Source organism: Oncorhynchus kisutch, linkage group LG2 (assembly GCF_002021735.2).
Source record: "Oncorhynchus kisutch isolate 150728-3 linkage group LG2, Okis_V2, whole genome shotgun sequence".
Classification (NCBI taxonomy): Eukaryota; Metazoa; Chordata; class Actinopteri; order Salmoniformes; family Salmonidae; genus Oncorhynchus; species Oncorhynchus kisutch.
In genome coordinates this window covers 42,924,485-42,949,860 of record NC_034175.2, presented here as the reverse complement: position 1 = coordinate 42,949,860, position 25,376 = coordinate 42,924,485, and the positions used below count along the sequence as shown (strand labels likewise).

Here is a 25,376-nt window from a genome sequence, read left to right as displayed (position 1 = left end):
TGTATCCACACCTAAAATCGGTTTCCACTGAACAAACGCGCACCTATGTGTTTATATTAGTGATAGTATGTAGAATTTTGAAGCTGTCAAGACCTCTTACATGCTCTCACAAAAGCGAGCCAACGTGCTGGGTTTCTCCTGGTTCCTGCGCTGTCGGAACCAGCGCTGGATGGTCCGTACATCCCAGTCCAGCTGTTTGGACAGACCCTCCAACCTCTTCTCATCTGGATGCTAGGAAACACAAGATCCAGACACCTGACTGTTAACAAGGCTGCCATTATTGTGGGGAAGGTGTGACATGTCAGAAGTTAAAACAGTCTTGATATTCGCAGAGATAAAAGGCAATCAATGTCTGAACGTTTCATCAGCATCACGTACTAAGGGACAGTAAAACTGTTGCAATTGTCCATCAATTGAACCAGTTTACGGTCTCCTGAAAAGAAGAAGCCTTAAAGTGCCTTTGTTTCCACCTCAGAATGTCTACCCAGTGTGGAGGTAGTCTGCTAAAGTGCTCAGTAGGTGAATCTGAGCATTTGTTGAAGAATCTCACTTCCTTTCTGAGTGAATAATAACAAATGGTGCACATATTTTCATGAAGTCTTGCTTTCTGGACTCAAACTGAATCCAATATCTTTTTTGCAAAGAGATGGCTTTTAATCTCAGTTATCAGTACTAAAATGCAAACAAAGACATGACATAGTGGAAACACAGGCACTACTTTTACCTTGGTGATAGCAGTGAACACCTTCTCCAAAATGGCATTGGGCTGGGCTTTCTGTGGTCCATTGGCTTGTATCTTGAGACCCAAGGCACACGGTCTGGCAATAAACCTACAAAAGAATAAACACAACAATGTCAGAATATTCTCACAGTAGTTACTGTATAATCACCATCCAATTGTTGTTCATCGGAAAAGTGTTTTTGTTTGTGGTAAATGGGGACCATCGTGGCAGCAACATTGACAATACTGACAACCAGTTGTATTTTTAACATCTCAAAAGCTTCAAAATCTTATCCAACTATAAGTACAATGTGTGAATTTCTGAATCAGTATTTCTGTATACATCGTCAGCAATTCGCAATGTAAGAATCTGGCAAAATTTCACAACTGTATAAATGAAAGATGGTATCGTGACGTTCTATGATTGAGTAACAGTCACATTCATGGACAAAGGGTTATGGGAGATTAAACTGCTGGAAGTGTTGCCAAGATCAAGATGAAATGTCCATGTGCAGACAGCTGTGAGAGAGAGACAGCTGAGAGAGAGAGAGAGAGATTAGCGGTCTAGTAGTCTATTCATAAAAAAAGTCCTTACTCTGCAAATGAAGTGTGCCGTCAGCAATCAGAAAATCTAATCTGGAGGGACCAGCCTAAACAGACCTTTCAGTTGTATCTATAAAAACCTAATGTGTTAAAACGCTGCCTTACAAGTTGTGAATTGTGAAAACCGACATTTCTAATTCTTGCTGTCTAGCTGCCATTGACAGAGATACTGTGCTCAGTGAGAGGCAACATAAGGGCAACAGCAGTTGTTGGCAGGTTCAATGGATACTAATCCAGTACTACTATATGTTTCAGTAAATAGTATCATAGATGCCCTTGAACAATAATAGTACATGTGAGACTTGTGTGTGCATACGCAAGCTGTGTGTATAATCTACATTTAAAAAGCAAACATCTTGGTCTTGGCACACACATTTTATACAGTACCAGTCAAAAGTTTGGACACACCTACTCATTCCAGGGTTTGTCTTTATGTTTTACTATTTTCTACATTGTAGAATAATAGTGAAGACATTAAAAAAAAACTATGAAATAACACATGGAATCATGTAGTGTAAAAAATAAAAAAAAGTGTTCAACAAATCAAAATATATTTTAGAGTTTAGATTCTTCAAAGTAGCCACCCTTTGCCTTGATGACAGCTTTGCACACTGTTGGCACTCTCAACCAGCTTCACCTGGAATGCTTTTCCAACATTCTTGAAGAAGTTCTCACATATGCGGAGCACTTGTTGGCTTCTTTTCCTTCACTCTGCGGTCCAACTCATCCCAAACTGAGTCGAGAGTTTCAAGTTCCTTGGTGCCCACATCACCAAAGAACTATCATGGTCCAAACATACCAAGACAGTTGTGAAGAGGGCACGACAAAACCTTTTCCCCCTCAGGAGACTGAAAAGATTTGGCATGAGCCCCCAGATCCGCAAAAGGTTCTACAGCTGCACCATCGAGAGCATCCTGACCGGCTGCATCAATGTCTGGTATGTCAACTGCTCTGCATCTGACCGTAAGGCGCCACAAAGGGTAGTGCGAACGGCCTAGTACATCAGTGGGGCCAAGCTTTCTGCCATCCAGGACCTAGAGAATAGTTGATGTCAGAGGAAAGCCCATAAAATTGTCAGAGACTCCAGTCACCCAAGTTAGACTGTTTTCTCTGCTACCGCACGGCAAGCTGTACCGGAGCACCAAGTCTATGACCAAAAGGCTCCTCAAAAGCTTCTACCCCCAAGCCATTAGACTGCTGAACAATTCATAAAAAACACCACCTGACAACTTACATTAACCCCCCCCCGCCGTACACTGCTGTTACTCGATGTTTGTTTGTTACCTATGCATAGTCACTTTGCCCCCACCTACATGTACAGATTACCTAAATAAGCCTGTACCCCTGCACACCGACTCTGTACCCATGCCGCCTGTATTATAGCCTCATTATTGTTATTCTTATTGTGTTACTTTTTATTATTACTTTTTAATTTAGCCTACTTGGTAAATATTTTCTTCTTGAACTGCACTGTTGGTTAAGAGCTTGTAAGTAAGCATTTCACAGTAAAGTCTACACTTGTTGTATTCGGCACATGTGGCAAATAAAGTTTGATTTGTTTCGATTTGAAACTTCTCAATTGGGTTGAGGTCAGGTGATTGTGTAGGCCAGGTCATCTGAGGCACCACTCCATCACTTTCATTCTAGGTAAACTAGCCCATACACAGCCTGGAGGTGACTTGGGTCATTGTCCCATTGAAAAACAAATGATAGTCCCACGAAGCGCAAATCAGGTGGTAGCCTTGCTGGTTAAGTCTGCCTTGAATTCTAAATAAATCACACTGACAGGGTCACCAGCAAAGCACCCCCACACCTCCTCCTCCATGCCTCACGGTGGGAACCACACATGCGGAGATCATCCGTTCACCTACTCTGCGTCTCACAAAGACACGGAGGTTGGAACCAAAAACCTCAAATTTGCACTGAGACAGATTTCCACCCGTCTAATGTCCATTGCTCGTGTTGCTTGGTCCAGGCAAGTCTCTTCTTCTTATTGGTGTCCTTTAGTAGTGGTTTCTTTGCAGCAATTTCGACCATGAAGGCCTGATTCACGCAGTCTCCACCGAACAGTTGATGTTGAGATGTGTCTGTTACTTGAACTCTGAAGCATTTATTTGGGCAATTTCTGAGGCTGGTAACTAATGAACTCTGGGGCTCATTTTCCTATGGCGGTCCTCATGAGATCCAGTTTCATCATAGCGCTTGATGTTTTTTGCGACTGCACTTGAAGAAACTTTAAAAGTTCTTGAAATGTTCTGTATTGACTGACCTTCATGTCTTAAATTAATGATAGACTGTAGTTTCTCTTTGCTTATTTGAGCTGTTCTTGCCATAATATGGACTTTATCTTTTACCAAGTAGGGCTATCTTCTGTATACCACCACTACCTTGTCACAACACAACTGATTGGCTGAAACGCATTAAGAAGGAAAGACATTCCACAAATTAACTTTTAAGAAGGTACACCTGTTCATTGAAATGCATTCCAGGTGACTACCTCATGAAGCTGGTTGAGAGAATGCCAAGAGTGTGCAAAGCTGTCATCAAGGCAAAGGGTGGCTACTTTTAAAGAAATCAAAATATATTTAAGATTCTTCACACTTTTTTTGGTTACTACATGATTCCATAGATGTTGTTTCATAGTTTTGATGTCTTCACTATTATTCTACAATGTAGAAAATAGTAAAAAATAAAGAAAAACCCTGGATTTTTTTGTATTTAACTAGGAAAGTCAGTTAAGAACAAATTCTTATTTAAAATGACAGCTTATAAACAGTGGGTTAACTTCCTTGTTCAGGGACAGAACAACTGATTATACCTTGTCAGCTCAGGGAATCGATCTAGCAACCTTTCGGTCACTGGCCCAATGCTCTAACCACTAGGTTACCTGCTGCCCCAATGGAATGAGTAGGTGTGTCCAAACATTTGACTGGTATTACAGGTCATATCATCAGTAATCAAGAAAATGTACATTTAACAACAAGCCTCTCAACAGTCCAATGAAGACTTATACAGCACACATATTTAAATGAAAAGTCCAATTCCCATTGTGACTTGAGGTGGTGGGTTGGTGAGTGAGGTGTCATGGTGGTGGACTCAGCAGAATGACCTTATGACAGGCATCCAATCAGTGACATCATGTACAGTATGTAGCCTACAGTAAGACACATTTCAACTGTAGCCTACTGACGTATATACACCTATATGCACATCATGAGCCTTTATAAAAAGTGTGGTATTAGGAAATATTGAGAAACTGCTGTGGGTTCCTGTCTGTGGGTTGATGTCTATTGCACAGAGTCTGTGTCTGAGCGATGTACCAGGCTAGCATCAACACTTAGCTTGGTAGGCTATGTACAATTGGGATAGGCAGGCTTACAACAAATAATAGGCTACATGAAGCTAAACACAATGATCACCATTAAGACATAGGCAGCACAGACCCTTGCGAGGTCAATAGAAGCCTAGGCTAAATGAGACGAGCATGACTCGAATAATGCCCTCGACTACTGACAGCTGCAGCTTGGAAGCAAAGTCAACATGTATCTCACTGTGGAAAATAATTCAGGTCTATTGATACGATACATATCTCGAAAAAGCTTTGTGACAATACAGACAGGCATATAGAGAAACGTTAACGTTACCTTCACTATTGGATAAATCGCATCACCATGTGGATGTCATTGTCTAGAAATTCGGTGTGAGCTAAACATGCTTCAATACCCGATATAGTATTCTTTAAAATAGGCTTTCTTTAGGCTACATGTAAATGAAACGAAACCAACATTATCTTCAGTTATACCAATCACTTATACATGCACCCACCTTTCGAAAACCAGTCGAATCATAAAGATGCAGAAGGCTAAAGGACAAGCCAGATACAAATCCTCAGCTTGCGGGAAGGCTGCCTCATCTGTGTTTTTTAGGTCAGCCCAGGTTACATTGTGAGGGAGCCAAAATCTCTCGTTCCAAAACCATGCCAAAATACCTGCCATTTCCTTGTATTATGGACACTTTGTCCCCCTTACCAATTGACCAGAAATGAACGCGATATCAATGGCCTATAGCGTAGTTGCAGCAGTCTCACGGGCGATCTTTGCAGGTTTTTAGTGTGATGGATCAGTGTATGCCCCGCCAGTCTATTTACCCCCTCGCTCTTTCCAGTGTAGGGAAGTAGGCATCTGCTCCTCAGCGAGTGATTGGTGCATTGAAATGTCAAACATGCAGTCGCAATCCAGAAGTATCATGTTTAAAGGTCTATGGTTTAATGTGTTGTAGGTTATGGCAATAGCAAGGTATTTTGTTTAATTTATGGAATAGGCTGGCTGTCCATTGATTGTGGATTAGGTCATCATTTCCTCAATCCCATGCAGAATAATTCGGTTAGGCTATTTTTGATAGGCTAGCCAACTCATAATATATTCGTGTCCTGACTGTTCCTACCACGTTTTGGTTAGGCAAATGTCCCATTTATGAAATATCAGGCAAACGAACAGTATCATCATGAATACTTGGTAAATCATGCCACCTACTGACCAGCACACTCATAGCAGAAGTTATATTTTAGCAGACGTTATATTTTATTTATTTTATTTTTTATTTCACCTTTATTTAACCAGCTAGGCAAGTTGAGAACAAGTTCCCATTTACAACTGCGACCTGACCAAGATAAAGCAAAGCATTGCGACACAAACAACAGTTACACATGGAGTAAACAAACGTACAGTCAATATAAAAGTCTATATACAGTGTGTGCAAATGTAGTAAGATTAGGGAGGTAAGGCAATAAATAGGCCATAGTGGTGAAATAATTACAATTTAGCAAAAACACTGGAGTGATAGATGTGCAGAAGATGAATGTGCAAGTAGAGATACTGGGGTGCAATGGAGCAAAACAAAAAATAACCATATGGGGATGACAGCTAATGCTTAAAGCTAGTGAGGGAGATATGTGTCTCCAGCTTCAGTGATTTTTGCAATTCGTTCCAGTCATTGGCAGCAGAGAACTGGAAGGAAAGGCGGCCAAAGCAGGAGTTGGCTTTGGGGGTGACCAGTGAAATATACCTGCTGGAGCACGTGCTACGGGTGGGTGTTGCTATGGTGACCAGTGAGCTGAGATAAGGCGGGGCTTTACCTAGCAAAGACTTATAGATGACCTGGAGCCAGTGGGTTTGGCGACGGATATGAAGCGATGGCCAGCCAACGAGAGCATACAGGTCGCAGTGGTGGGTAGTATATGATGCTTTGGTGACAAAACGGATGGCACTGTAATAGACTGCATCCAATTTGCTGTGTCGAGTGTTGGAGACTAATTTGTAAATGACATCGCCGAAGTCAAGGATCTGTAGGATAGTCAGTGTGGCAGCATGAGTGAAGGATGCTTTGTTATGAAATGGAAGACAATTCCAGATTTAACTTTGGATTGGAGATGCTTAATGTGAGTCTGGAAGGAGAGTTTACCGTCTAACCAGACACCTAGGTATTTGTAGTTGTCCACATATTCTAAGTCAGAACTGTCCAGAGTAGTGATGCTAGAAGGGCTACCCCGGCCAAACTCTAACCAGGACAACGCTGCGCCAATTGTCAATGTCGATGTTATTATAGGATAAATGAATGGATAAGTGTAAATACATAGGCTAATGTACATTTAATAATTATTTTCATTTAATTAATATTAATGAAAAGGCAAACATTATTTTATTAGTGTAAGCAGTTTTCGCAAGAGTACATAAGTCTATATGGCCATGGTATGTGATTGAAGGTATAATATTGCCATCTAGTGGACATATTTGATTAGTGGTCACTGTGATCCTTTGTAGCAACTTTCATGATCCAAGATAGAATGTCACATTTTCATCACTGCGTGATCCAAAATAGATCTGTAACAAATCTAACATCCAGGCTAAACTGTAACCAAAGCTGAAATGCCGTAGGCTTAAAACAACTGAATTGGTTCAAATTAAGTTATTATCAAGTTATTAACAAATAATAGGCCATTTATTTGATTGATTCATTATTTAATTTGGCGACTACAAAAACAAAACGTTCACTTTTGGAATTGAAAATTGTTCTAAAACGACCAAATGTTGTAGGCCTATCACAAATTCAAGTGCACGGTTTTGGACATGATTTTGCGTTATAATTTATTGCCGTATTTTTGTGGTGAAGGTTGCGCGGCTATTTCCGGATGTTTTCATCACAGGCCGTAGTAATTCTCCGCAGCAGCTGACACTTCTGTAGTCAGGAGGAGAAGGTCTGGGGTCGCTAAGTAGCTCAGTAGCAGCAGCAGCATCATGGCGGAGCAAGGCGGATCTCCTGCTCCTGTCCAGAATCCGCAACCAGTGCTGACAATGAGCTGGCCAATTACCAGGGAGTCTTACGAGTTACAGGAAGTCATAGGTTAGTAGGCTACCTCTTGATATGATTATATTGTTTATATTGTAATGTTTTGTCATGGATATGGCTCGGCCGGTTATCAGTGGTGAATGACGACGAGGGCCTACCGGCTTTTTTTATATTCAACAGCGTCTCTGTAATGCTTTGCAATGCGGATCTTAACAACCGCAATTCGCTTCTTCTTGTAAGAGGAAACCACTTTTTTCATCACATAGAGAGATATTTATAGTCACGGTAAAGTTATATGTATATGGGTAGGAATGCCATTTCATGTAAATGCGTTTTTAATGCAGTCGATTTCTTCTATGCCGAACGATGCTCAATTATGGCACGTGTCCACTAGGCTATATTGAAATAGATGTGTCTATGTATATGTATGGATCATCTGAATGAAAATCGCATGTAATTGTTTTGATCATGCACCTGCCGCCCTCACGGGAATGGCATGGTGTCGTTGAGTAGAGCAGGGATATTCAATTACATGCCAACTCTGAAGTTAGACAGAGGGTCTACTCTTACATCAAAAGTCCCATTTTATTATGAATATTATTATTATTATTTAGGCCTTTTGTGATGATTTATGTTGAGTATTGTTATTTGGTTATGCCACATTTTTGCCTACTTACAAGAAAAAAATAGTTCTCACAGATTAGCGACTGCTCTGGACAATAAATCACAAACAGCCCATTCGACCTATAGCCTCTCATGTCAATGTAATTATGATAGTTGTAAAAACAATTCAATACATTTTAATATATTGCCCTGCCTCACCAAACACCGTTATAAATATTAGTGAGCCTATAGGAGGAAGCAATATGATATTTTTTTAATTCTATAATCCATAGCTAAATCATTACAGTGGAAAGGAATGTTTAGTTTATTGTTTCAGCACGTCAGTCAAGTTTCGTAGGTCATCGAGGTGTATTTGCACTTCTATTAGGTTACATCAAGGAGTTATAGAACCGGTTACAGTACTGAGCTCACTCGCTGCTGGTCAGCATTACTCTCCACACCCTCTCTCTACTGGTATTAACATCAGACTTCATTTGGTAGGCCTATAATGCACTTATTCATGGTCATTTCCCAAATGCTTAAGATTTTTTTTTGCTCATTTAAGAATTCTGTCACGTGCAAACTGTGGGAGACCTTTGGATCTGTCTAATTAGCTTTTGTCCAGAGGGATGAAAATGAATTTTGCATATAGATGAGCTGACACCGACAGCTAAAGAAAACCTATTCAATGCTGATAAGGGATAGCATTACTACAGCCAAGAGCTGCTGTGGCTAGTTAGTCATCTGTCATGTGCATATAATCAACTGTTGAGCAGTCCGATCTCCTCTCATCCTTACCTGTCACCAGCAGTTGGCATGGTATGTACTGTGTCACATTCTTAGTACAACATAACCCCTATTCTCAAAGTTGTCTTGGATACACTGACTGTTATGCATAGGAATTTAGCTTATGATTGGAAAATATGTTTGCACATACTGTATTGGTGCAATGGTGCTCTGAATTGTTGTTGCAGTCATATTATTTATCATCTAAATGTCACAAAAAGGGCTTAATATCCCAAATAGACCAACAATGATCCTGCATGTGTCAATGATCCCTTATGCTTTTCACCTTGGTCACTTTTGATGTCACTGTATTGTCATGTACTGTCTCCTGTCCTGGTTGTTAATTGCACCTCTTTTTGTCTGTGATTCCAGGCAGTGGGGCCACAGCCGTAGTGCAGGCTGCCCTCTGCACCCCCAGACAAGAACGCGTGGCCATAAAGAGAATAAACCTGGAGAAATGCCAGACCAGCATGGATGAGCTATTGGTGAGCATAACAATAAATAAAGGCTATATTTTCATTGTGTGTGTCCACAGTGCCTCTGGCCTTCTCTGGCCCACACTTTCCTGATTGAGCAGTAATTTTACTTTGCTATTCTCTCTTTGTGTGTGTACTAGAGGCTGAGTAGGATCTGTGAGGGCTGTGCTACACTAAAGTGCCCATTTGAATAAGAAATTAGTATTTGTTGACATTATTAAGTATTTGGTAAACTATTACTTTGTATATTTGGAAGTAATATATTTAGTGAAGTAAATGACAAAAATGACAAAATATGAAAGGTTGTCAAGTTGTTGACTTTATTTTGTCTCATGTGTGCCTCTTTCCTCTTAAACAATAGAAAGAAATTCAAGCCATGAGCCAATGCAACCATCCAAATGTTGTCACCTACTACACCTCATTTGTTGTAAAGGATGAACTTTGGTTAGTCATGAAACTTCTGAGTGGAGGTAAGCTTTTACCTACAACATCTTAGCAAAATATAGCTGCCATCTCTTTTTTACTTCCACACTAAGCATTGAAAGTGGCCATAATAACATAACACATAAACACTGTTATGGACTACGATTGTGAGTTCTTTCATATGTCGGGACATTGATCTCATCAAATGTCAACAAGCGATTGTCCATCCTTTGGACCAGTTTACTGTAGACCTATGTGCAGTGGCATCCCACCATGTAAATGGCTGTAATGAATATTAAAGATGGCACAGTTGAAGTCGGAAGTTTACATACACTTAGGTTGGAGTCATTAAAAGTCGTTTTCAACCACTACACACATTTCTTGTTAACAAACTATAGTTTTGGCAAGTCGGTTAGGACATCTACTTTGTGCATGACATGTCATTTTTCCAACAATTGTTTACAGACAGATTATTTCACTTATAATTCACTGTATCACAATTCCAGTGGGTCAGAAGTTCTGATAGGCTAATTGACATCATTTGAGTCAATTGGAGGTGTACCTGTGGATGTATTTCAAGGCCTACCTTCAAACTCAGTGCCTCTTTGCTTGACATCATGGGAAAATCAAAAGAAATCAGCCAAGACCTCAGAAAAATAATTGTAGACCTCACAAGTCTGGTTCATCCTTGGGAACAATTTCCAAACGCCTGAAGGTACCACGTTCATCTGTACAAACAATAGTACGCAAGTATAAGTAGCATGGGACCACGCAGCCGTCATGCCACTCAGGAAGGAGACACATTCTGTCTCCTAGAGATGAACATACTTTGGTGCGAGAAATGCAAATCAATCCCAGAACAACAGCAAAGGACCTTGTGAAGATGCTGGAGGAAGCAGGTACAAAAGTATCTATATCCACAGTAAAACGAGTCCTGTATCGACATAACCTGAAAGGCCGCTCAGCAAGGAAGAAGCCACTGCTCCAGAACCGACCATAAAAAAGCCAGACTACGGTTTGCAACTGCACATGGGGACAAAGATTGTACTTTTCGGAGAAATGCCCTCTGGTCTGATGATACAAAAATAGAACTGTTTGGCCATAGTGACCATTGTTATGTTTGTAGGAAAAAGGGGGAGGCTTGCAAGCCGAAGAACACCATCCCAACCGTAAAGCACGAGGGTGGCAGCATCATGTTGTGGGGGTGCTTTGCTGTAGGAGGGACTGGTGTACTTCACAAAATAGATGGATACATGAGGAAGGAAAATTATGTGGATATATTGAAGCAACATCTCAAGACATCAGTCAGGAAGTTAAAGCTTGGTTGCAAATTGGCCTTCCAAATGGACAATGACCCCAAGCATACTTCCAAAGTTGTGGCAAAATGGCTTAAGGATAACAAAGTCAAGGTATTGGAGCGACCATCACAAAGCCCTGACGTCAATCATATAGAAAATGTGTGTGCGGAACTGAAAAAGCGTGTGAGAGCATGGAGGCCTTCAAACCTGACTCAGTTACACCAGCTTTCGGAGGAATGGGCCAAAATTCACCCAACTTATTGTGGGAAGCTTGTGGAAAGCTACGTTAGACGCTTGACCCAAGTTAAACAATTTAAAGGCAATGCTACCAGATACTAATGGAGTGTATGTAAACTTCTGACCCACTAGGAATGTGATGAAAGAAATAAAAGCTGAAATAAATCATTCTCTCTACTATTATTCTGACATTTCACATTCACAAAATAAAGTGGTGATCCTAACTGACCTAAGACAGGGACTTTTTACTAGGATTAAATGTCAGGAAGTTTAAATGTATTTGGCTAAGGTGTATGTAAACTTCCGACTTCAACTCTAACAAACTTGCTTAAGGCAGAATGATTAAATGGAATAGTTGACATGTAATGACATGTCAGCCTTGGGCATTGTGGGCACTCTGTTTTTCTGTCTGCTTCTTCTTTTTAGGATCCATGTTGGATATAATAAAGCATACCTTTAGCAAAGGAGAGCACAAAAATGGAGTCCTTGATGAGCTCATCATTGCAACCATACTAAAAGAGGTCCTTGAGGGACTTGACTATCTGCACAGAAATGGACAGATTCACAGGTAAGATACCCTGGAGTTTAAACATTTATATATATATATGATTTAAGGAAAGAAGATCGAATATAAAAGTTCCAAAATATGAATCTATAAAATGTAATCTAGGAGTTACATAGTGTTAGATAAATTGTGTTGACTATTCTGTTTCAATGTCATTTATTGACATAATTTGTTTGAACTTGTGTTGTTTGAACTTCCCTTTGATCACACATAGGTTGTGTGTTTTTTTTAAACTTTCCTGGATGTCAAGGTCATAAAAAACTAAACCACTATTACCCCCTTGGCCTGTATTCCAAATGACAGCAGGCTGCAAAACAAATTTACACACATTGATGCAATCGATGCTGCCCCACTTACATAGAGAGATACTGTTTGGGCATGACTGGGGTGTTTTTGTGTGTGACTTCAGGGATGTGAAGGCTGGGAACATCCTGTTGGGAGAGGACGGCTCTGTTCAGATTGCAGGTGTGTGAGTAATGTCCCTATTTCACCCCACCTTCACCTGTCACATTCTGTTCTCACAGCTCGCTCACTTGCCACAGTTATATATGACTTTTTATGATGTTTCCATACATCCAGTTAATTCAAAAGCATAATAGACAAAACGCCAGACTTCACCAATCAAAAGTAGTTCACAATATTTACTGAATAACATTAACATAAAGGTAGTCAAACAGGTCCCCCATCATAAATCACAAGAGGCCTATGGTCTCTGTCATATAGTTGGACGACCTATTCAACAAACACTCAAAATAAAATCTTTCTAACATGAATGCAACGGAAGATATTGAGTGTGCACAGTTTGTATAAGGTGGAGAACATGAAATAGTTGTGAAAATACTGCATAGCATCAATATATTCCGTTTTATAAGATGTTAATTAGGTGTAACATTAATTACATCAATGCATTTCATCTGAATTATACATATTTCCCAATAGATTTTGGAGTTAGTGCCTTTTTGGCCACTGGAGGGGATATGACCAGAAACAAAGTACGAAAGACCTTTGTGGGCACACCATGTTGGATGGCCCCTGAAGTAATGGAACAGGTGAGACTGTCTTGTGGCCAGTTTTAGTAACATCTACCAGCTGTTTTCACATAGACTACAACACTAACAGTAGTGCCGCTATGCCCACAGGTACGAGGCTATGATTTCAAAGCAGACATTTGGAGTTTTGGAATCACTGCCATAGAGTTGGCCACAGGGTCTGCACCTTACCACCGATACCCACCCATGAAGGTGAGCCTGATCGCTGTATATCCAGCTGCCAGTGGAATATGCCTACATCTTAACTAATGAACCACGAAAGGCAGATTTCTACCCTGTGTCTATGTAACTACCGAGACACCGTGTGCATGCTTTTGACCCTTCCTCTTCTCTTCCCAGGTCTTAATGCTGACCTTACAGAATGATCCCCCCACCTTAGACACGGGTGTGGAGGATAAAGAGATGCTGAAAAAATATGGGAAATCATTTAGGAAGCTAATAACCCTGTGCCTTCAGAAGGAGCCCGCCAAGAGGTTTGTGCATGTCTGCCATTCTGTGAACTGCATTAAACCTACACTGTATATCTGTGGAGTCTGTCACCGGTTGATGATACAGTAACTCTGATGGCCTTGGGTGGTGATCGAGTCTCTGTAGAGCATCATCCACTTTTACAAGAGAGTCCTGAAATACAGTCATATTTAGTGGTCTCACCCATACCCACACAATAAGATATATATTCTCACACAGACAGATTGTAGGAATGGTACATTCAGTTCCAGGCCAATGATTTTTAAGTGTTCTTATATCTCCATATATTTTGCTTCTCTTTAGGCCTACAGCAACAGAACTTTTGAAATGTAAATTTTTCCAGAAGGCCAAGGTATGCTTTTACTGCCAGAATTGTACCTGTTCTATTGGTGGGGTAAAGAATTGGTAGGTTGATGTTTTTAATGTGGGTTGTGATTTTCATTTTCAGAACAGAGAGTATCTGATTGAAAAGCTGCTATGCAGAGCACCGAACATAACCCAGAGAGCCAAAAGGGTAATGTCTAAACAAACATAATTCCCATTAAAGCAATCCCAATATTGACTAAACATTATGAACAAAGTATGCTAAGGTTTGGCAGGACACTCTCCCCCAGTCAACACACATCGAGTGTCCTCTCTCTCTCTGTCTCTCTCTGTCTCTCTCTCTTCAACACTTCATTCACTTTGTGCTCCAACTGTTATGTGGGGGTGGCTGCAAATATGGGCCACTGCTGGAACAATATCAGTCATGCAGAATGGATGTGCTGACAACTCACGCATTAGTGGTCTGTAATGTCGCTCAGACGCTCACTGCAAGTGGCAGAGACAAAGACAAATGGGATTTAACGTGAGTGGTTAGGTAACGGAGAGGTGCACTTAAACACACCATTTGCATGCTCAGTTGCCTTGCGGTCACAGCCAACTGGGATGCAGCAGTGTGGCAGGCAAGGCTGATGTTTGGTATGCCATCATCCTTCTATTCTCAGGAGGCAAAAAGGTCAGGGTGAACGGATTGGATGGAAATTCACTGACAGGGCATGGGTGACTGGGGGGGGACATGGGTGACTGGGGGGGGACATGGGTGACTGGGGGGGGACATGGGTGACTGGGGGGGGACATGGGTGACTGGGGGGGACATGGGTGACTGGCCGGGACATGGGTGACTGGCCGGGACATGGGTGACTGGGGAGGGGTGACTGGGGAGGGGTGACTGGGGAGGGAAGGGGTGACTGGGGGGAGGAAGGGGTGACTGGGGGGAGGAAGGGGTGACTGGGGGGGGGAGGGGTGACTGGGGGGGACATGGGTGTCGCGCGAAACAATCATTTAGCAGTGCATAATGTCAATAGAGAGGGAAGTGACTCGTGACAGAGTTGTCAGATGGAGGGGTGGACAGTTGCTGGTCAGAACAACAGTCCCAATCATTCAGATCGTGTGGGTTGATTCAATTTGGGAACATAGTTTAATGTGAGATTATGGTTGATTGGAGCATGACAGTACAATGATTAGTATTCTATTCTGAGGCTGTAATATAATCGTGATGCCCTTTTCAGCCAATCCTGATCCTGCGAACACATCACAGTTTTGTCTTCTGGCGTAAATGCACAGCTTGCACGTACAGTAATGGAGCTGTGTTGAGTCTGTCTCACTTGATTGCAGATGAGGAGTGCGAGTCATAGAGTAGTGTCCTCTGTGTCCTCTGTGTTGCCTCTGATAATAGAATGGTTTGCTTGTGTGCTGTTCTGACCTATGGAGAGTCACCCACATTATCCACTCAGCAGACACAGGCCAGCCTGCACAGAGAAGAAACCTAGCAGAAACATTATCATCTCAGGACACTGTGACCTGTCCACATCATGGACCAGATCAGTCTCTTTCCCTGCTTGCCCCCCCCCCCCCCTCTTTCTGTCTCTCATTGAGGTTTAATAAGAACTGGAAACTGCGTCCAAGATGTCCGACCATTGTTTACAGGATAATCTACTCACGTTTGCATACGCCGATTCATGGACCGCCTATATCTGAGTTGCATCCAGTTTATACGGACCACCATCACATACGCACTAGCACTCAGTGCGCACAGGGTGCAGAGCGAGCAGCGGTCACGTCATCCAAAAACATGGCAGACATTGGATGAATATAAAATGTTAATATCTTCGGCTGTGAGTGATGGAAAAATATTGGCCTCAGCGACAGTTATTTGAGTAATTCAATGGATGTTTTGTGCACAAAGGTGATGACTAAAGTGTCTTATTTTCAAATTTGACTTCTCTATGTGGCCATGCATGGAAATTGTTTTTCTGAGCCGGGCGACATTTATGCTGCAGTACCGAAGCAAAACTGTAGGAGTAGTCAAAACTGTGTTCCAGTCTATCACCTGCCCCCTTCTGCAGACTCCCTTCCTCCCCTTCCCCCCTCCCTTAGCCTCCCTTTTCCCCTGCCCCCTCTCTTACCGTACCTCTCTGATTCAGAGGGGTTTGGTTAAATACGGAATACACATTTCGGTTGAATGCATTCTGTGCATTGTGCAACTGACTAGGTAGCCCCCTCTCCCTTCTCCCCTGCCCGTCCCTGAGACTCCCTCCATTCTTTCCCTCCTGCCTCAGCCTCTCCCCCTGCCCCTCCCTCAGTATTTCTCCACTGCGCCTCCTTGAGTATCTCTTCCCCTTGCCCGTCCCTCATTCTCTCTCCTCTCCTGCCCTCTCTCTCTCCCCCTGCCCCTTCACTGAGCCTCCCTTCTCTCCTGTCTTCCCTTTTCTGCTCTAAGAATCTGCTCCCACGAGCTATAGGCTTGTTAAACATTGGAGTCGCTCCCCAGAGGAGCAAGGAAAGGTAGATTTTGCAATAGAAATGCAAGGAGTTTATTGTGTAGGGTACCTATTTTTACATCAGAAGGGAAGTTCTAAACATGGGTAGACTGTGATTTAGCAATCTATAGAGAAGTCCATATTGGATCATGGGCTGTGCAGGCGTATTAATTCAACCAGAGTTGAATACAAAATAGTAATATTCAAGACATGCATCTCCATGCAAAGGACAGGATTTCAGCAGTTGTTCATTGGCCAGCAGAGGGCACCCTTGCTCCTTAGTTGATCTCCTAATAGGGAGACCTGCAGGAGGTACTGAGCAAAGATTATTTCTGGAGGCTGACACCGAGGGTGGTCGGCTGCAGCAGTCACTGATGTGTTACGTAATTGAAAGTTGGAAAATAATACTGATATAATGCTGAGTGATTTCCCACACTAGTACACAGATAATACAGTTTAGAGTCATTGCATCTATATATGGCTCTTGTAATTTGCCTGTATGTACATCTTAATCCCATATCTTCTGTTTGTGTGTTTCTCTAAATGTGCATGCTCATAAATATTGAAATTTCTGTTCCTATAGTACTAAATGTAGTTGTACACATGTTTTGGCATAGACAGCTTGGTGGTTCCATATATGTGTGTGTGTAGAGAGACATACAGGCCACTGAACTGTCACATGCATCCACACACAGTGGACTGATGCTTTTTTGTTTTGCTCAAGGAGCCAGAGCAGAATTCCAGGAGCATGGGCTCTGTGTCAGGTTCGGAGAAAGAACTTGATGCCGTCAGAAGGGTACATGTTCTTTGACTTAGCCCTAGAATGCTGGGTGCTTCCGCTTAGATTCATCCAGAGTTAGCTTCTTATTAAGGAGTTTTTGTGTTTTGTTTTCTCTGTGTTTCGTTTTGGTGTTCTCGGTTCTTTTGTTTTCTGCTAGCTCATAGCAGCCGTTTTGTAGACCTTAAACACTCTCAGAGAGGAATCCAAGCCCAAGCTAGTGTTTGATCAATTCAACTGCACTCTCATATAGTACGAGTGTATATTTCAAAAATCCTACAAACTCATATAAGACAGATGAATAACATTTGATGTTGTGCTGACTTAGTGAGAGAACCTCAGAAGGGGTATGCTACTAAATGTGTGTTGTCTCTCCGCCCTACAGTTTGATGGTGTGGGTTAACAGTTGTGCTGTGTTTGGCCCAGGTGAGGAGAGTTCCAGGGTCCAGCGGCCATCTGCACAAGACGGAAGACGGAGACTGGGAGTGGAGCGATGATGAGCTGGACGAGGGGAGCGAGGAGGGCAAGGCTGCTGTCAATCAAGGCAGGGTAGGTGAGACCATGACAAGAGATACGCATCCAAACTAAAGCCACAGGCTGGAGAAAAATGGAACAACTACACTCTTAGGTAAAAGGTGCTATCTAGAACCTAAAAGCTGTCCCCATAGGATAATCCTATGAAGAACCCTTTTTGTTTGCAGGTAGAACCCTTTTGGTTCCAGATAGAACCCTTTTGGGTTACATGTAGAACCCTTTTGGGTTACATGTAGAACCCTTTTGGGTTACATGTAGAACCCTTTTGGGTTACATGTAGAACCCTTTTGGGTTACATGTAGAACCCTTTTGGGTTACATGTAGAACCCTTTTGGGTTACATGTAGAACCCTTTTGGGTTACGTGTAGAACCCTTTTGGGTTACGTGTAGAACCCTTTTCGGTTCCGTGTAGAACCCTTTTCGGTTCCGCGTAGCACCCTCTTTATAAAGGGCTCTACATGGGGACAGCCGAAGAACCCTTTGGGAACCATTTTTTCAGAGGGTCATGTTGAAGACATGAAACTCTCCTTTTCTTTAGCCTTTGTACAGTCCTAGATCCTGCATGGATCTCTGTGAGAGCAGTGAGCTAGCTGTCACTAGAGTCACATGTCACATGTCACTAGAGTCACAAGTCACTATAGGTAGTTGGTAAGGGTTTGAAGATGGCTGTAGGGGGCTGGGGAGGGAGAGGGGAAGACAGCCATGATCAAAGATCAAAAGGTTATTTGATATAGATGCATAACCTGAATGGCTCTTACAGGGAATAATTACACAAAGCAATTATGTGACAAATGCTGATAATGATGTTCTGTCTGCTTCAGCTTTGAATGTTCAGTTGCCTCCACGACATTATGCTAATTATTCTGCAGGGATTGAGTTCTACACCTGGCAGTCATATTTAGATTTGTCAAGACTGAGAAGATCATTTTGTTTGTGTTTGATATTGCCTTCCAGTCGCGAAGGGTCAGAGAGGAGAACGAAGATGAAAACGAAGACGTAAGTTAGCTCTTTTCTGTTCTATAAACACATATGCATGGTTTATCATCGTTGGTGTCTTTTTGACATCATTGAGACAGATCCTCAGGTGAAATGTGGGGGAAGATTGATTTTTATAAGTATGTAAACCTGCACATTGACAAGGTTAATAGACTTACTTTGTCCCTGTTTCTTCCTGTATAATTTGATTACTTTACAAAGGGCATCATTGGAAAATCCAATTGCCTGCCTTAACAGGGAGCAGGTTGTGTATAAATGATTAAATCTGGGGGGAAAACCTAGTACGTCTCACCCGCCACAATCTCTCGGACTCATTGATTTTAAGCCCAGGGTGAACGTGTGTGCATGCTTTCTCTATTTGATTGATTGTTCAAAAACAACAAAATGTTTTACATATGGATTGTTTTGTATTGACTTCTCTATTTGCTGACTGAGATGAGCGATGTCTAATCTTGTGCAAAGATTTGTTATTGCTAACGATGCTCCTCTATAGCACAGAAAAAAGGACTAGTGTATGTTATATATTTACTGTATGCCTTTCGTTTTGTGCCACAGGATGAGGAGAACGCCAACACTATTCCCATTGAAGGGCTATCCATTCAGCATCCACAGGTGAGGCTTTCAGGAGCAGCAACAGAGGCAGATGTTATTTGTCATGATTCAGTGACCTTGATGCACCACTGAGTGTGTGTGTTTGTGTGTGTTTGAGTGAGTATGTGCCAGTATCCCTGAGGCTCATGGAGGGGCCCTTTTCAGCAGTAATAAGTCAGAGTAAATGGCTGTCCTGCTGACACTGCCAGCTCAGGGCTTAGCTGTTAAGGTTACTACAAGCTCCACTGCGTGCGCGTGGGTGGAGTGGGATTTCTGGAGTTGCAGACACCTTTTGGTAACATGATATCCTCGCCGGTCCCACTCCCGTTCACAAGGGGGTGATAGCAAAATATTTTATTTTTGTCTTTTCGTTTTGTGAAAACAAGGGAAGAGTCACCTTCCATTGCTACTAGGAGCTAGCTTGCAGCCTGGCGGGTTTAGCCTGGCTAAAAACATAGCAAGCTAGATAGCCTTTTAGCTTCCCACATCTCCATGTGAAATAATCCGATTTATAATTAAAAATAATAACCTCAAACATAATCTCAGTTTGATATGCTGCTTTTGTGACCTTTCCCATATCAACTAAAAATAAAACGTAATGTTTTGGTCATTGAGAAAAAAGCACATGGCTAGCTAGTTGGCTACAGCAAGTTCTATAGTTTCACAATAGCCTGTAAAAATGAGTTATCCATTCTTAACAAAATACCTTTTTGGGTGAATTCTTGTTGTCTTATTTGTTGTGAAAGCAAAAAAAGTGTCTTGTCTTGCTGTCTTCCCTTTCTAGCAAGTTGGCTAAACACTGCAAGCTAGATAACTTTTTAGCTTCCCACATCTTCATGTAAAATAATCAGATTTATAATGAAATAATATGCCCTGGCAAATATTCTTATACTTGCCGGTGTAACCTACAACGTTGTCCTAGTTTGATATGCTACTTGAATGTATTCACACAAGTTTTGGTCCACTAGCCTGGAATCAATAGTTAGTACTTCTAAACAAATATTCTTATACTTACCGGTGTAACCTACAACGTTATCCTAGTTTGATATGCTACTTGAATGTATTCACACAAGTTTTGGTCCACTAGCCTGGAATCAATAGTTAGTACTTCTAAACAAATATTCTTATACTTACCGGTGTAACCTACAACGTTATCCTAGTTTGATATGCTACTTGAATGTATTCACACAAGTTTTGGTCCACTAGCCTGGAATCAATAGTTAGTACTTCTAAACAAAATACATTTTTGGGCGATTGATAAGGCTACATTGTTGTTTGAACAGTCACTGAGATTTTATTTGCTTATCAATACAAAATAGACTACTTTGATGCATAGCCTGTAGATCAGATCAAGGAACCAAGCAAGCTTCATTGCCTACACAACACTGTCCCCATGGCTACAGAAAGTGTGATATGGCTCGAGGCCATAAGTGCTACTGTGGTTCTTACTTTGTTGAGTCAGGGCCTAATCAAAGGATTGTGCCTCCTCAAAAACAGAACTCAACGATCTTGTCAGAATACATCAATACAATACACTGTATATATTGAATGTATTTTGTGTGATATAACTGATGTATTCTTCTGTTGCTTTTGTAGTTTAACCGGTGTATAGTCAGTTATATTTTTTTCATGCTCCAGGAGATATTGAGTACTTTCTGGCTTTATTGACTCACTCTTTACTTACAGGTTCAACCATTTGAGAAGAACACAGGGCCCTATATTCAAGGTGCTCTAAATATGGTCCTAAGGCTAAGGTAAGCAGAGTCTCAATTTGGCCTCATCCTCCTTACGTCCGCTTCACCCAAACAGAAGTCTGAGGATCACTCAACATGTACCCTGCTGCTCATAGACCTAATGATGACATAATGATGTCTTGGCTCTCTAAAGAGATGATCTGACTTAACCAAGGATCTGGTCTCTCTAATCTGGCTGAGAGGTTGGGTTGGAAGAGGGCGAGTGTTACACTCGATTGACTTTCCATTGGCCCCGCTCCACATTACTGTGTTCTCAGGGACTGAATTAGAGGGCTGTTAATGACCTGCGCTGCCACCAGACTTACCAGCACTGACCTGATCTGACTTTACCTTCATTTCAGCTAGTCCAGGCACTTTCAGCCACTGGGACGTATCTGCCAGGTTAAAGACCTATTGCTAAAAGACAATTCAAGGCTGTAACAAGACCTGTGACCAATATGGAATAGGTTTAGGATTCGATTTAGGCTCAGACTTATCACTCTTTATATATTTTGTCCTTTTATGATACATGTATGATAACTAGTGTCGTTTAGGCTTCAGACTCCTCCAATAAGTCAAATCCTTTCCCAAGAGGATGGCAGTTTATATTTATTACATTGAATTTAAATCCGTTTTACTTCCCCCACAGCAAAATGGAAGCAGGTTTAAACACCGTCTGAAAGCAGGATATGCAAGGCAAATGTGCAAAACTATGACGCACGCACACACACAGATGTCTGCCACAGACATGGACAATGGAGTATTTCTGGACAGTTTGAAGTCTGCCTGCTGCCCCTTGAAGAGCAAAATACAGCACTGGGTGCAGTGTAGCATAGTAGGCTCTGGGTCGATGAGATCGCAGGCAGCATCTGAAGGGCCCTCCCCAGGCCCACTGTGCAACACACAAAGCCATCCTCTCCACTGCATGCCAACAGCAGGCCAACTGGAGGGCTGGCTACTGGAGAAGTGTAATTATTCTAACCTTTACATGTAAATAAATGGACAGTTCTGTGAGTAGTGGGGCTGTCGTTATTTGTCAGTGGCCGTGGTTCTATTCATTGCAGCCGTTTCAGGCTGTTTTCCTTGGCAGTGTATGGGGAGCGATGTATCTTTTGCTAATAAGTGGTTTGCTGTATGTGCTATGTATTAAACCAATCCTGGTCTGCGCTGAGGGCAGTCTCGCCACAGCAAAAGGATTGCAGTGACGTGTGTCTTGGTAGATTAAGTCCAAAGTAAACTGACAAGATCCACACCTCTGTGATCTGTGCTGAAACAGTCAGTCCCTGTCATGCAGCAGCCCAAGGAGAGCAGCACATTTATCAGGACTCTCAATTTCAAGCCCTCCTTTGGCTGAAGGACTTGTTCAGATAAACTCAAATGGCTTTAGCTTAGCCCTGTCAACTCCCAATCTCCCATAGAGCAATAATGGGGCTTTGTTGCAATCGGTTTTGACACTTTATGTAGAATTATGATGTGGATATATTTGCAGAGAGATTTCTATATAACCCCATTTAGTCCATGAACTGTAAAAGCAGTTCTGGGAGCACTTGAAAGAGCATTACATTACATTTGATTCGCTGGGCTGAATTACATTGGTGACATTGCACAGCTTTTGAATATGTCGTAAACTGGTATAACGCAATACTATATATTCTCCACAGTCCTGAGTCAGTGCAGTAAAACAAGTGTTCCGTTATAACACCATCATCTACACTCACCATCTCTTTTCACCTGACAGAAAATATGTTTGCCACTACAGTTTGTAATGCATCAGCCTAAAGACGTCTGCCGTACCCAGTCCCCAGAGGATCAGGAGATGACATGGGTACTGGTCAGACTATGAGTGACAAACAGGTCCTTAAGCAGATACAGTAAAAGGGGGAAATACTTTTGAAGCGTGCCTTTTTGGATGCAGCCGTACTCGCAAGGACAGATGCGGAGAACGACCGACCTCTTTGTCTGAGAGGACGGGTGGAACAGATGCTAGAAATCCAGCAACCGAGGGGTTGACACGTCTTTAACGACGTGTCTTTAGTGAGAGCTTGACAACAGGATTAAGGCTAAGCTTCATAAAAGTCAGAGTTAGGAGGTCCCTGTAGAAAATGTACTGAGGGTACTGAGGGTGCATGTTTGGTGAAAGGAATCACAGAAAGGAATGTTATTTTGAATAATTCATAGGGCATCCCCAGGGAGCATAGGAAATGTTTTCGTACAATTCTTCCATTGTTTCTGTGCTGACTATCTAGTTAACATAATAGTAGGACAAGTGAGATAAGTGTAGTTTATTTCCATTCAAAGTGAATTTATGTTGTGGGAAACAGACAGGGAAATTGTTGGAGCTATCTAACCTGATTCAACCTGAAACCTATAGCATTATTTAAGCCCATATGGAATAGTGCCGGCGTTGTCTCTTTCCTGTCACAATCGAATTACAGTAATCACTCTCTTCTAGATACGTCTTTCTATTTGAATCAGTGATTGATCGGCAGTCAGATGGGACACACCACGTTCCACCGATCGTAATATTATGTTATACTCTTCCATACAATAGTAGCCAGATGTATCTCGTTGCTTTTACAAAAGACTTGCATTGACAAGTTTCTTAGGCTTCAGTTTTGTAATCATAATAATCAATGCAGATTCAAATGTAATTATAGTTTTAATCCAACAATTACTTCACTGAGAGTAAACCATGAACAGATTTCTGGTGGTATAAGAGCTGCGTTGTGTGGTGGTGGTGGTGTTCTCTTGGGTAAAAATACAAAACTAATTTGAGAAACTTAATTGCATCTGAAAGAACAAACACAAGACTATATAAATTCTCCTCCCAAATCTGATAAGGATGTTAAGGCTGATTAGAAAGGGATTTATGCTAGCGTGAACCCATAAATTAAGGTTCTTTCGAGAATTGTATTCAGATGGGATGCTATGGTGAGTTGACCATGGCTATGGTTGCAAAGGCAGGGTATGTTACTGGAAACTTTCTAATTTTACATGGAAACTATCAGAATTTTGATATCTTTCAAGGATTTCATGTAATCGATCACAAGATATCTAGTGGCCTTTATGGGTACTTCAGATTATCTAAGGTGTCTGTAATTATGTCTGGCTCTCTGTGTGGCCTTATCACATGGAAAATATATGACATAATTAAATAAGATGATTTAAAAAATAAAGCAGAATGACAAAGCTGTAAAACATCCTAAATATAAACCATCAATTTAGTGAATACCATTGGTGCTTAATATGAGGGTTTCAGCATAATATCCTTTAAAAAATGTTTACACTTGTATTTATTTTACTAAGTCTATGTATTTGTTGTCAATATTTTGGCAGCAAACTGGTGGCAGTTGTGAAGTCAATAGTTTAGTTGGGGGACTTGGAACCGCCAGGAAACTTCAATTAAAAGACAATAAGAATGACAGGAAAAGTTTGAATGACCTGGGAGTTGACATTTTTTATTTTGTACAGAAGAAATTGAACATTTGATCTGCTCCATGAAAGAAAGACTTTGGCACATATTGACGTTTCATCCTCACTGGCAATTGATTGCTGATTCAATAGGGTATGTAATCATGGGAGGATAGAAGTCAGACAATTAACCAATAAAGCTCCATGCAGATGTGGCATATTTATTCCGTCTGTCCATGGGCTGGTGTTATCATGCCCACGCAGCCCACCCTGCCTTGTGTAGACTCAGACAAAAACTTTTGATTATTGTGTGTTGCCGTGTGTAAACTCATTCTTTAAAACCCACGAGGAAGTCAAATTACTCTCCTTTATTTTGAAAATTAATTACTAGCACATTTAATACTATCTCCTCTCACACAGTGGGCCCGTTCATGTAGGCTTTTCCAAGGCCGGAGCTCTGAAGTACTTTCCCTCTGACTCCAAACACTCCCCAGATGTGTGTATTGATTGTTTGTTGGTGTTTTAAGAAATAACCTCCCTGTCAATGCCACACAGGATTTAGAGTTCTCCTGTGTAGTCAGGGGCGGAGTGACCATCTGACATTTCGGACAAATACCAGATATGCTGGTCCATTTTTATCCTGGTGGGCCTGTCTAACTTTTTTTTTTGGGGGGGGGGGGGGTTATAATTAACTGGCTAATAATGGGGGCCTCAACGAATAAACTGGGCAGGTGTGGGGTCATCGAGGAAAAAAATGGGCCGGTGTGTTAGAAATGTCAACGCCGATTTCTGGTCACTGTCAGTCCCTGTGTGTAGTCTATACACAACAGACCATCTGTTTACCTGGCCTCGGCCTTGAACTGCAGTGAACGCTCTCTGTGCTAGAGAGCTTTACAGCTAACTTTCCCCAACATACCAATCATAAGTCTGGACAGGACACATTGCAAACAGCTTCAGT

The 25,376-nt window shown here is 41.7% G+C and overlaps 2 protein-coding genes across 2 annotated transcripts in view; one reads left to right on the top strand and one right to left on the bottom strand.

The window, feature by feature from the left end:
• The window catches only part of LOC109866408 (ceramide synthase 6-like), a 31,747-nt gene extending 26,245 nt beyond the window's left edge, over window positions 1–5,502 (bottom strand). The window contains exons 1-3 of the mRNA XM_020455086.2: window positions 5,150–5,502; window positions 725–830; window positions 101–231 (exon numbers count right to left, since the gene is read on the bottom strand). Coding sequence (XP_020310675.1) covers window positions 101–231; window positions 725–830; window positions 5,150–5,319 — 407 coding nt within the window. The 5' untranslated portion in view covers window positions 5,320–5,502. The remainder of the gene's footprint in view (window positions 1–100; window positions 232–724; window positions 831–5,149) is intronic.
• Window positions 5,503–7,495: 1,993 nt separating this feature from the next.
• The window catches only part of LOC109866391 (STE20/SPS1-related proline-alanine-rich protein kinase), a 28,646-nt gene continuing 10,765 nt past the window's right edge, over window positions 7,496–25,376 (top strand). Inside the window, exons 1-14 of the mRNA XM_020455075.2 lie at window positions 7,496–7,723; window positions 9,431–9,543; window positions 9,896–10,004; window positions 11,919–12,060; window positions 12,467–12,522; window positions 12,997–13,106; window positions 13,197–13,298; window positions 13,446–13,579; window positions 13,878–13,926; window positions 14,023–14,088; window positions 17,580–17,702; window positions 18,642–18,683; window positions 19,239–19,295; window positions 20,961–21,028. Coding sequence (XP_020310664.2) covers window positions 7,618–7,723; window positions 9,431–9,543; window positions 9,896–10,004; window positions 11,919–12,060; window positions 12,467–12,522; window positions 12,997–13,106; window positions 13,197–13,298; window positions 13,446–13,579; window positions 13,878–13,926; window positions 14,023–14,088; window positions 17,580–17,702; window positions 18,642–18,683; window positions 19,239–19,295; window positions 20,961–21,028 — 1,277 coding nt within the window. The 5' untranslated portion in view covers window positions 7,496–7,617. The remainder of the gene's footprint in view (window positions 7,724–9,430; window positions 9,544–9,895; window positions 10,005–11,918; window positions 12,061–12,466; window positions 12,523–12,996; window positions 13,107–13,196; window positions 13,299–13,445; window positions 13,580–13,877; window positions 13,927–14,022; window positions 14,089–17,579; window positions 17,703–18,641; window positions 18,684–19,238; window positions 19,296–20,960; window positions 21,029–25,376) is intronic.